The sequence below is a fragment of the Manacus vitellinus genome, unplaced genomic scaffold, assembly GCF_001715985.3.
Source record: "Manacus vitellinus isolate BGI_N305 unplaced genomic scaffold, ASM171598v3 scaffold_5_pilon, whole genome shotgun sequence".
In the NCBI taxonomy this organism is placed as follows: Eukaryota; Metazoa; Chordata; class Aves; order Passeriformes; family Pipridae; genus Manacus; species Manacus vitellinus.
The window spans coordinates 15,234,404-15,246,570 of record NW_021940682.1 but is presented as its reverse complement, the minus strand read 5'-3'; the positions used below and the strand labels follow the sequence as shown (position 1 = coordinate 15,246,570).

General features: G+C 43.5%; 1 protein-coding gene across 1 annotated transcript in view; it reads left to right on the top strand.

The window, feature by feature from the left end:
- The window catches only part of MYH9 (myosin heavy chain 9), a 56,789-nt gene extending 44,927 nt beyond the window's left edge, over window positions 1-11,862 (top strand). Inside the window, exons 26-40 of the mRNA XM_008931579.3 lie at window positions 109-253; window positions 750-956; window positions 1,921-2,025; window positions 3,244-3,396; window positions 3,740-3,988; window positions 4,483-4,695; window positions 5,371-5,583; window positions 5,937-6,098; window positions 6,766-6,894; window positions 7,238-7,326; window positions 7,533-7,656; window positions 8,745-8,953; window positions 9,500-9,608; window positions 9,916-10,088; window positions 10,277-11,862. Of these exons, the coding sequence (XP_008929827.1) occupies window positions 109-253; window positions 750-956; window positions 1,921-2,025; window positions 3,244-3,396; window positions 3,740-3,988; window positions 4,483-4,695; window positions 5,371-5,583; window positions 5,937-6,098; window positions 6,766-6,894; window positions 7,238-7,326; window positions 7,533-7,656; window positions 8,745-8,953; window positions 9,500-9,608; window positions 9,916-10,088; window positions 10,277-10,394 (2,398 nt within the window). The 3' untranslated portion in view covers window positions 10,395-11,862. The remainder of the gene's footprint in view (window positions 1-108; window positions 254-749; window positions 957-1,920; window positions 2,026-3,243; window positions 3,397-3,739; window positions 3,989-4,482; window positions 4,696-5,370; window positions 5,584-5,936; window positions 6,099-6,765; window positions 6,895-7,237; window positions 7,327-7,532; window positions 7,657-8,744; window positions 8,954-9,499; window positions 9,609-9,915; window positions 10,089-10,276) is intronic.
- Window positions 11,863-12,167: the final 305 nt, after the last annotated feature.

Here is a 12,167-nt window from a genome sequence, read left to right as displayed (position 1 = left end):
GGGCTAAACAGACCATGGCACTTTCCTGCATTAGAGGTACTGTTGGTGGATATACACTTGTGCTTGATTCCTTCCTTGGCATCTAAGTGGAATTTGTGAATTTTTCAGGTCAAAGAGAGAACAAGAAGTAACGGTTTTGAAGAAAACTCTTGAAGATGAGGCAAAGACTCATGAGGCTCAAATCCAAGAGATGAGGCAGAAGCATTCACAAGCTATTGAAGAGCTGGCAGAGCAGTTAGAACAAACCAAACGGGTATGTGAAACAGAAAACACAAGGCCAAAGCAGTCAACCTCCCTGAAATGAGAGCTGCAGAAGAGCATGAAGTGTTCATGATACTAGGCCTCTGATGCATGTATTCTTCCCTTGCTAGATCATTTTTTGCTATGAAGCATATATAAAGCTGTTTTAAATAGTTGCATTCATTCTTTTTTACACCATCAGGCATGTTATGCTACACAGCCAAGACATTCTTTTCACTGCTAGCACTTGTTGACTTGTACCACCTTTAATTAGGAAATCTGATGGTGCAAGACTTTCTTCTGTATTGTTATCTTCTCTGAGTATTAGATTGTTTCCTACTTATCAGTAGCAGGCTGTTCAAATTGTTTTTTTCCGAATAAACAGTCTACCAATTAGCTGCTAAACATTGAACTTTAGCTTGCTTGTTGGAAAAAACATGTACTCAGTGGAAGGATCCTGCCATATCTAAAGTCTGAGGGGTTTTGCTGCTTTTTGTTTTCCTCTTCAGGTGAAAGCAAATCTTGAAAAAGCAAAACAAGCTCTGGAAAGTGAGAAGGTTGAACTGTCCAATGAGGTGAAGGCTCTTCTGCAGGGCAAAGGGGATGCTGAGCACAAGCGGAAAAAAGTCGATGCTCAGCTTCAGGAACTGCAGGTGAAATTCACAGAAGGCGAAAGAGTGAAGACTGAACTGGCTGAGAGGGTGAACAAACTGCAGGTGAGTGGCTTGGGTTTTCCTTAGCTTCAGCCCAGGGCTGGAGAGAAAAGATTGTAGGGTGGTACCTCCTCGTAACTATTTGACAAATCTTGTTCCTCCTGAGGATAAGGTTCCTACAAAAAGCAAATCCACAGTTTGCTTCCCAAGGACTATGCAAATTCCTTTAACTCATTGCCAGAGCAGGATATTTGGATTGATGTCACTTACCTTGAGCAGCCCTGAGAAGGTGAAATAACCAGTTGCCATTTGAGTTTTGTAAGCCTGAAAGAGTCAGCGTGTCTGCACCCCTTCAGTGTGCAGTGGTTTGCACAGCAGAGTTCTGTGAGTGTTCAGCTGCTTGGGGACCTAGAGTGGCACAGACACACTGGTGATCGTGCAACTCACCTGGAAGACAGTGCCTTGAAGCTTTGTAATGTGGTTGATGGTGTTGAGGAGTGGCTCAAGGGTGATGTGGAAACTTAGGGTTTCTCCTCCTTTCTTCAAAGGAACAACAAATCCCTTTGAGTCACATAAAATGTTGTCTTTGGCCTTCCTTTATGGAGAGTTGTCATTAAAAGTTGAGCATTGCAGTGTATGCACTATCTTTTGGAGTGTGAAAATGTAATTTTGAGACTCTAGATACAATCCTGAAGCAGTTAAAATAGAAGAGAGTTAGTTAAATAGAAGCTTTTACAATTGCTTACCTGTCTAAAATCCCATATAGACCTTAAAAAAACCCAAAGCAACCAAAACCAGAAGGCTGTTGCAACAGAGGTGATCCCAAGTAAAGTTCTCTTTTCAACTTCTCATATTTAATTCCTGGGATTTTGGAAATTGTGTATTCATTCCTTGAGAGGTTATGTACACATGCCTTACTGTTGAGAGGTGCCTCAGTTTTCACTTTTGGGTCTTGTAGCTGCTCACCCGTTCCTGTCTTTGTTTTTGCTGATGCATTCAGTAACTGATATTCTGATCTCTCCTTCAGGTTGAGTTGGACAATGTCACAGGTCTTCTGAACCAATCTGACAGCAAATCAATCAAATTAGCAAAAGATTTCTCTGCTCTGGAATCACAGCTTCAGGATACACAGGTGAGAGCTTTGGAAACCAAGGCAACTGTGTGTGGTGCAGCCAGTGTCCATTACAAATTGTTAAAGTGAGAAATCACTCTGGACACCATTAAGTACTGGATGTACAGCAATTCAAAGCTTTGAGTCTGGTTTTTTTTTGCTTAGGGGTTATATTACGTGTTATTAGGAGCATTTGTACAGAAACAAGCTGTTTATCTTCCTTCTGCTTCCTCAGTATGTGCAACATATGTGACTTTTCCCCATCTTGGATTTAGAAGTCCTCTTCTATCACCTTTCTACCTGAGAGCTCTTTAGTGCTAGAACTGACTGGAATGCTAGGTTCTTGTTTGAGATCTTCATAGTCAAGTATTTGACAGGGTTTTTTGTGCGTGCATGTGTGTGTGATTTCCAGTAAATTTGTCAAGCAGAATTTTTTTTCATTCTCAGTGGATGTTGTGGAAGTGATAGATTCAAATAACTTGGTATTTTTTCAGGAAATAAATCATCCTTAGACTTTGGGATTGAAGCAACCATTTACAGTTAGTAGAGTGTGACACTTTCGGTAAAGCATGGAGTACTAAGCAGGTTGGAAGGGAAAGGAGGAGCATCAAACTTCAGATACTAAGTGACCTCAAACAGTCCTTGATGTTCTGTCTACTTACTACTCTTTTTTAAAAAACAGACTCAAAGATAGGGCACAATATAAAGATTCTGCACTAGTTTAAAGATTCGTTCAGCTTAAGCACTGGCAGCATAAGTCAGTCAATGTTGTTGTGCCCTAAGCTGGTAAATGACCAGTGCTGTACACTTCTGCTAATACCGGTGTTGGTTTTGACCATGCTAGAGCACTTTGGCCTGTTGTCTGTTCCTTTGGTACTGGAATATGAGAAAGACACATAGCAGAGTACAGTTTTGCTATTGTTGGGAAAGGTTTTAATACTTTGTGTGCTACTTGGAGGACTTGAGAAAGGACTGTGGAAAGGTTTGTGTGGTAATGAGTATACTTTAATGATTTGACTGTAGGAGAGAATAAGACCCTTCTGAATATTTTATTTCTATACTATATCACTGGAAGACAATTATTTAAATTCTGCCTTCGGTTGGTTGTCTTATCTGTGAATTAAGTTGCATACTTAAACTCAACTTAAGAAGTACTCATTCTGGAGAGAGTGGATGAGGATTGTGAACCTTTAAAGCCAAGGAGTGGTGCTGAATTCCACCGGTGTGTTTGCTTTATAGGAGCTGCTGCAGGAGGAGACTCGCCTAAAACTGAGTCTCAGCACTAAGCTGAAGCAAATGGAGGATGAGAAGAATGCTTTCAAGGAGCAGCTGGAAGAAGAAGAGGAGGCAAAGAGAAACCTGGAGAAACAGATCTCTGTTCTTCAGCAACAGGTACAGAATCCCATAAACCAGTGATTTTTGAGAAGAAGCAGAAGTGTCTTGAGGGAAGTAAAATCTAAATGCAGACTTGGCTTCTAATAACACAACCTTTCCTGGGAAAGGGTGATCCTGCTGATTTGGGCAAAAGAAGAAATGAGATCTCTGATGATAATCATATGAATTGGTTGTAGATTTCTCTCCAGAAACTCCTTTGGGCATTCAATCATACAGTGTTATGTGAGGGGGTAGTAGTACCTTCAGAAATGAGCAGACTTATATCCTAAACTTCTGGTGACAGTAAACTGCACATAGCGTTACTCGTGGTGTGGTTTCATGAACAATCTTTGTCCTTTAGGCAATAGATGCAAAGAAGAAGATGGATGATGGTCTGGGCTGCCTTGAGTCAGCAGAGGAAGCCAGGAAGAAGCTGCAGAAGGACTTGGAGGGCTTGAGCCAGCGTTATGATGAGAAGATAGCTGCATATGACAAGTTGGAAAAAACAAAGACCCGCCTGCAGCAAGAGCTGGATGACCTTGCTGTGGACTTGGATCATCAGCGGCAGATCGTTTCCAACCTAGAGAAGAAGCAGAAGAAGTTTGATCAGGTATGGCTTCAGTCACTGGGTATTCAGTAGGTGGATCTTATTGACAGGTCTTCTTTAAAAATATAAAAGCAATACGGCTTGGAGAATGCTTATTTATTTCTGAACTAAGGCAGAGTACGTAGAGTGGAGAAACAAGCTTTAATAGAAGTAAATCAATTCTGTTCTATGCATAGGAAGCTTAGTAACGTTCCTTTTCCCAAAGGGATAACATTTATATCAAAACCAAGATTGAGTTTGAAGCATTGTTTGCAGATCATCTCTGAGAGAAAGTTGGAAATAATAGGTTGGAGGCCTAGGGAATCAGGAGTTGTTTACTTGGGGTCATCACAGTTGTTAAAAATGGGGTCCATGCCTCATTCTGTGAAGCTGCATTTTCTTGATTCCTTCTACCTGTAGAAGAAGACTGTTAAGAAGGCTCTGATGAAAAGATGCATGTTTACCTTGTTAGAAAATTATCAGTAATTTCTCAGAATACTGATGCTGTGCTCTTGTAGCTGTTGGCAGAGGAGAAGACCATCTCTGCCAAGTATGCAGAAGAACGGGACCGCGCTGAGGCAGAAGCCCGTGAGAAGGAGACTAAGGCCCTCTCCTTGGCCAGAGCCCTGGAAGAAGCCATAGAGCAGAAGGCTGAGCTGGAGCGAGTCAATAAGCAGTTCCGCGCAGAGATGGAAGATCTGATGAGTTCAAAGGATGATGTTGGGAAAAGTGTAAGTATGAAGCTAAATTTATTTGGGCAGGAAATGTCACACAGGTGATACTGTTACTTTAACACTGTAAAAAGCTTATTCTCGTGGTAACACAGAGGGATGTTGTAGAGAATACCGGATACATTGTGAGTTTGTGAGTGTTATGTTTGTATTACATTAATAAGGGGGAAAAATGGGTTGGAAGAGCCTGGAAATGGCCCAAATGAGGTACTGACAAACTGAAAATTAACTGGTATCCTTGTGCAGATATCCCTATGCTGTGATCCTAATAAGTAAAATACAGTGATTAGCCAGGCAGTGGAAGACATTAACCCCAATATTTGAAGACAAAAAACCTTATGTGTATGGAAGGAAAAGAACAAAATCAGAGACCAAGAAGTATTTTCTTGAATTCTTTCAGAACCGGAGGTGTCCGGCTCTGATAAGTCTGCAGTAAATCAGGACTGGGCTGACAGATGCTTTTCTCTTTCTCCCCACCACCACATATACATGACCAGAACTAACAGTAATTGTGATTCAGACTGGCAGCTCGCACCTGCCCTAATACAAGGGACAGATGCAGTGTTCTGGTATTCTGTGTGATGTGGGTGGCTGTTCTTAGTCTTTTTTGCTGTTAGGGTAGATTAAATTGTCTGCACTCTTTGAGGAAACCTCATGTGTGGTACTGTGCTGTAGGTCCATGAGCTGGAGAAAGCTAAGAGAGCCCTGGAGCAGCAGGTGGAGGAGATGAAGACACAGCTGGAAGAGCTGGAGGATGAACTGCAGGCCACAGAGGATGCCAAACTGCGGCTAGAAGTGAACCAACAGGCTATGAAGGCACAGTTTGACCGGGATCTCCAGGGACGTGATGAACAGAATGAAGAGAAGAAGAAACAGCTGATCAGACAGGTAAGAATTGCTCTGTAAATCCTGAAAGTGTTCTGTACATAGAAGCACTTGTGTCCAAAGATGATTAGACAGACAGTGCCGATCCAGAGTGTTGTTAATGGTAACACTCCAGGCAGCACTGCAAAGCTGTGAGAGACTTTCTCCCTTGTGTGTGTGATTGTTGAAACAGCCTTTGTCTATCAAAGGAACCCGTGAGGCTTTATTAGTGAGGAATGTTAGCCCCATCCCCCTGCCAGGAAGAATGAAGACAAGTCACATGCTTGCACTTATGTAGCGTTTGAAAGGGGGATGTGAAAAGTGGGTGTTGGGAAATGAAGGAGCTGAAATGCTGATGCCTGTGTTTCTTCACACAGGTTCGGGAGATGGAGGCGGAATTGGAAGATGAACGAAAACAGCGATCCATGGCTGTGGCTGCCAGGAAGAAGTTAGAGCTGGACCTGAAGGACTTGGAAAGCCATATAGACACTGCTAACAAGAATCGTGAAGAAGCCATCAAGCAGCTCCGCAAACTGCAGGTGAGACACTGTCAGTGTAGAGCATTTACCTGGGGAAACAGGATACAGGATTTCACCTCACGAGAACCATGCATCAGTGTCACAAGAGCAGCAGAACCTTGTAGCAATTTACCACAAAATATTTATTGGCATTTCAAACATCCTTCTAATCCCAATCTGCCTGTTTTAACTCCCTGGGAGACAAGCTGTAGGCAAAGTCCGCTCTAGTGCTTGCCTCAGGTCAGTGTTTTTGGAAAGGATTACAGAGCTGCAAAGCTAGAAGACTATAAATAACATTTAGAACCTGCCCCAAGACAGTTCTGTTGTGCTTTCTTTAATTTCTGCAGGCAGTTGTTGATCTGTTGTTGGAACCCTAAATCCTCCCTAAAATGGCCATTCCGTTGCTTTGCTAGAAAGCTTCCTGTACCTCCCTTCCTCTCTCCCTTTATCTGAGAAAACTTTTTTCCCTGCAAATAAGCAGTCCTGTTTGCTTCCATTTATATTTATCCTTGTTACCTGTGAAAAGTGAAAAGTATGATTCCTTTTGTTTTTACAGCAGCCTTTTTGGTGGCTGAAGAGCAATGAATCCGTATTTCCGTTTTCCATCCATGTTTCCCATAAGACAAATAAACCCAAGTTGTTAATGTGAATGCTCTAAAATTCATCCATTTCTATTTTCCCTTTTCAGGCACAAATGAAGGATTACATGCGGGAACTGGAGGACACACGTACTTCCAGAGAAGAGATCCTGGCACAGGCCAAAGAAAATGAGAAGAAGCTGAAGAGCATGGAGGCAGAGATGATCCAGTTGCAGGAGGTAATGGAATATGCATACAAGTCAAGGGTTGGTTTGTTTCCTTTGGCCAAGAAGTATATGTAGCGGTCTAAGCTTGTGTTTTATTTCCTTTCTTCTGTGCTTTTTGCTCTGCTCAAATATGAGGTCCACTTCAAAATGCAAAATTTGGCCTGTTCCTGACAGCTGTGGTAGGAGTGTGCAAAGCAAAGGAAGCTGTGGGGTGGAGAAGGGACAGACTGTGTCATATAATTAACTTTGGATCTTGCTAGAGACCATACCAGCCATTACCAGTAACTACTTTTTCCTATGCTGCATTAATTGGTAGCTTCCTATTGGATCACTGACCGTCTCGTTTCCATTCCAGGAACTTGCAGCTGCTGAGCGTGCCAAGCGCCAGGCCCAGCAAGAAAGGGATGAGCTGGCTGATGAGATTGCCAACAACAGCGGTAAAGGGTGAGTAATGTTCCCCATTTAAAGGAGGAGGAGCTGCTTTGAGAAAATACTTTGCAGGCTGTTATTTTTGTGTAGACTGCAGCACACACTCTATCCCCTCTGCTCTGGAAAGACTGAGCTTATTTTGTATACAAGTGGTGAATTTTCCCCAAGGCATTGATGCCATCAGTGCTGCTTTAATGCTTTCATGATTCTGTGTCCTATAGAGCACTGGCCATGGAGGAGAAGAGACGCTTGGAGGCACGGATAGCTCAGCTGGAGGAGGAGTTAGAAGAAGAACAGGGCAACACAGAGATAATCAATGACCGGCTCAAGAAGGCAAATCTTCAGGTACCTGTTCAGGCTGCACCATGCCAGTAGGGGTTCTCCAGTCTGTGTAAATTGCCAAACCACACTCTGAGTAATGCCAGCTGCTGCTTTTTGTACAGTACAGGCCCTCAGAAGTCCAGAGGTGTGAGCAAGATGAAACTGCTGAATACCATGATACAGAAAATAGCAGCCAAAACTGATGTTAACTCACTGGTTTTGATAATTTTAAATCATTAGGTATCTGGAATAATCTCCCAAGTTTATTTAAAAAGAAAAACAACAAACCAACCAAACAAACCCCACCCAAAAAACCCCTCCCAGTCCCTTTTTTCTCTACTAAGGGGTATTGAGAAAGAGGATCCATTGCATGTTACTCCAGCTTGACGTGCTGAACAATGCCACAATGTGTTTGGAAAATTACTTTTCTGCCAGTTCTATGCTATTTCAAATGGACTAACCATATGAAATTTGTTAGGCTGCTATAGAAACCATGATCTTAATCTGCCTGTTCTCTGCCATATTTTGTCTGCCCAACTTTGAGAGTCAAGCACGTTGTTTTCTTAGTGCTCCAAAGCCAGGGAGGCTGATGGTTTTCCAAGTGGCTCATTTGCTCTGATAGAGGAGAGCCAGAGCCCTGGCTTGGAAGTAGACCGAGTTCTTGCCCTTTCACTGTTGCAAGTCAGTATTTTTAAGCTGCTTCTTTGTAGTGGAAGTAGGCAGACAGCAAATAAATGATAAATTAGTAAAGCACATATATTGGATCCACTTGCTTCAGGATTTTTGTAATTCAGAGACTGTAATTCAGACTGTAATTCAAAGACTGAAGTGTGAGACCATGGTCTTCACTCCAGAGAGCAGTGTACGTGATTGGCAAGTTTAGTTAGCCCTAAGAGGAGGTTGATAAACCTGTTATTCAAGGAATTATTTTGAAAATCTGGGTAAACTAAGATACTTTGAGAAGTGCCCTGCCTGCAGACAGCTCCCTCTGCATCAGTTATTCCAAGTATTCAGCTCACCCTGAGGGTTCTTTTTCTTTACAAGTCTGAGAAATAAATCAGCCTTTCAGGCTGGAGCACTGGCTGTGCTGAGTCCTTTACCTCTCTCTGCAGATCGATCAGATGAACGCCGACCTGAACGCCGAGCGCAGCAACGCGCAGAAGAACGAGAACGCTCGCCAGCAGATGGAGCGCCAGAACAAGGAGCTCAAGCTGAAACTGCAGGAGATGGAGAGTGCTGTGAAGTCCAAGTACAAGGCTACCATCACGGCCTTGGAAGCAAAGATAGCACAGCTGGAAGAGCAGTTGGACATGGAGACAAAGTATGTTCTAGTAGAAACTCTGTTTTACAAAGTATGTTCTAGTAGAAACTCTGTTTTACAAAGTATGTTCTAGTAGAAACTCTGTTTTACAAAGTACGTTCTAGTAGAAACTCTGTTTTACAAAGTATGTTCTAGTAGAAACTCTGTTTTACCGGCTTCTGCCCACTCTGGAATTTTAGGCTCTTTTGAAAAAATTTTGATTTGTCTGAGTGAGAGCTTCATCCTAGGTATACTGGGTAATACAGAAATAAGATCTTGGCAAACCTTCCTTGTTTTTCACAGTAGAGACTTACAACTTGTTGTTGACTTAACCACTCCTAAAACTGCAGCTGTGATACGCTTGCTGCCCCTCTGTAGCTTCAGGGAGGCTCATATCTGTGTGACATCATTGTCTTTTGGTCATTTCTGAGAAACATTGCTTCCCATCCCTTTTTTTCCTGAATTAAGGAAGGTTTTGCTATCTTCTTGTTTCTAACTTGTCAAAGTCAGGTCATTTGTTGGGGGCAATGGGCGGTGTTGTCTGAGCATCCCTGTGTTTGTGTGTAGGGAGCGCCAGGCTGCCAGCAAGCAAGTGCGCCGTGCCGAGAAGAAGCTGAAAGATATCTTGCTGCAGGTGGATGATGAGAGGCGTAATGCTGAGCAATTCAAAGATCAGGTGGGTATAGTGACCTGCAGCATGGGGGAAGGATTTCCCTGCTATGACTGAGGCATTGTCTGTGTGTAACAGAGGTCTAGCATTAACCATCCTATGGATTTCTCTTCTTTTCTGTCACTGTAATAATTGCAAGATGAGACAGATGAAAATGTAATGCTTTTAAGGAAAAGACCTCTCAAGTCCTAGGCAGCTCCCTTCAGAAAGGGAAGAGAGGGGTTTGGAAACTCTGCTTTTTGCTGCTTTAACTACTGTGCTGTAACTGGAGAAACACTGATTTCTTATTTTTTTTTTCTCTGTACACACTCAGGCGGACAAGGCAAACATGCGCTTGAAGCAGCTGAAACGCCAGCTTGAGGAAGCAGAAGAGGAGGCCCAGCGAGCCAATGCATCCCGTAGGAAGCTCCAGCGTGAGCTGGAGGATGCCACCGAAACAGCCGATGCAATGAATAGAGAAGTCAGCTCCCTGAAGAGCAAACTCAGGTAAGGCAGAGCATTTTGGGCCATTCCTTGGCAACCAGTCCAGCGAAGTCTTGCTGCAGCTGCTCCCGGTGGCAGCTGCCCACAGCAAACAGCATGGCAGGTGCTTCCTTACCTCTATCCAGAGGCTGCCCTGTGTGGTGAGTTCAGTGAACCCTTGTGTTGCTGACATGCTGTCTGTCCTTCCCCAGGCGCGGGGACCTGCCATTTGTCGTGACTCGTCGTATTGTCAGGAAGGGTGCAGGAGAGTGCTCCGATGAGGAAGTGGATGGCAAGGCAGATGCTGGTGAAGCCAAAGCTACTGAATAAGTCCTCCCATTTGACCCAGGTTACACGTGAGGGAGTGACCCATTCAATCCCCCTCCCCTCTTCCATTGGACTTTCGGCAAACCCTCTCCTAAATTGGCTGGGGATCTGCAGAGCAAGCCCAGATTTGTGTATCTGGAGCCATCAGGCATCTGTGTTCCTAGTTTTCTCCTCTTTCCAGTTTCTAATCCTCTTTGTATTTAATGCCAAAGAGTCAGGGTTCTGAAATCTGACCAGCAGTTTGGCTACTACAAAGGCCTGTAGAACTGTCTGTGCCATGTCTGCTGGTACATCCTTACACAGTTTGGAGGGAGTGGGCTTAGGGAAAGATTATTTTTGCTGTAAATCTCCTTTTGTCTTCAATTCTAGCTGCAGGGAAGCTCCTTCCTGTATTTTTTCCCCTCCCTCTTTGTTTGCTTTCGGCAATCATGTTCAGTGACCTCAGACTTCTGCCTCTTTTAATCTGCCCACCCACATGGTTTGGGAGCAGTTTCAGGAAAAACGGTGTGCTTTGGCCATGGCAATTTGCCCTTTCTACTTTCACGTGTTTCCAGGGAGGGGTGAAGAGGGAAGCTCCTCTCAGGACCAGTTACCTAGAGGACTTGCCAAAGTTGTCTTTTCTTCTTTTTTTTCTTTTTTTTCTTTTTTTTTTTCCTTTGTTTTTTTCCTTTGTTTTTTTTTCTTTTTATTTTTTCGTCATTTTTCCCTCTTCTTATTTTTCCTGTCTGGACAGATCTCTAAAGTGCAATGATGTCCTGTTAGTGTCTCTGCCTCTGAGCGGTTCCATCTGAGTGTGGACCAGTAGTTAATGACAGGCTGGGGAAGCAGAACAATGTCCTTGTGCTTGTCCAAGAATCTCTGGGGGACCAAATATATTTAATGGTAATAGACAGAATCTAGAGGAATTTAATAGGGTAGTGGGCAGAGGGTGGGGATAAGGGGAGGGAAATTCCTCTTATTGACATGTCCAAGCCTCTTGCACCTGCTCTGTAACCAGGGGTTGGGATTAGTTATTGTGCACCATTGACTAAGAGTATATTAAAAACCCTTTAATCTGCACAGATATATGTAAGGCCTTTGTATCTCTTGTAATAAGTAATTAAGAAAAAAAATAAAGGTCTTTATCACTGCCTTTCTCTCGGGACCATGGTTATATATAGATAGTCTTTACTTTTCTACACCGTACACTGGTTGCTGGATTTACCTGTATTCTTAACCATATTGTATATGCTGCATTTAGACCTACTTATGAGCAAAGTAAAAATAATTAAATATGAAGCACCATACTGTATGCCTGAAGCTCTCTAATGCGGGAGCCTCGTGTCCCAATTGCTGTCACAGAAGAATTTAAAATTTTTTTATATAATAAAAGTGCCTTAGCATGTGCCTCAGCTGTGTGTCACCACTACAGTCAGTAATGGTTTACTGGTGCTCCACTGATGTTACCAATAAAGATTATCCATGTGCTGCAGTCATTGTGCGTGTGTTGCCCTTCCCTCCTTTCCTGGGTGTGGTGATGACCGTGTGCGTCACCTCCGGAGGTGGTGTCTGGTGTCGGAGCGTTGGCCTGTCCTGTCACAGCACTGCAGACCCCCCCTGACACCGAGTGACCTTCTGTAGCTGAACTGGGCTGTTACAGCACCCTGGGTGTACCACCAGGGCAGCTGGCAGTGCCCAGCACGGGGCATTTTGGAGGAGATGATGCACCTTGTTCGTGCGCTTTCTGAGGGTTTCCAGTTCAAAACACAAGGCTGTGAATTTAAGCTGAGCCAGCTC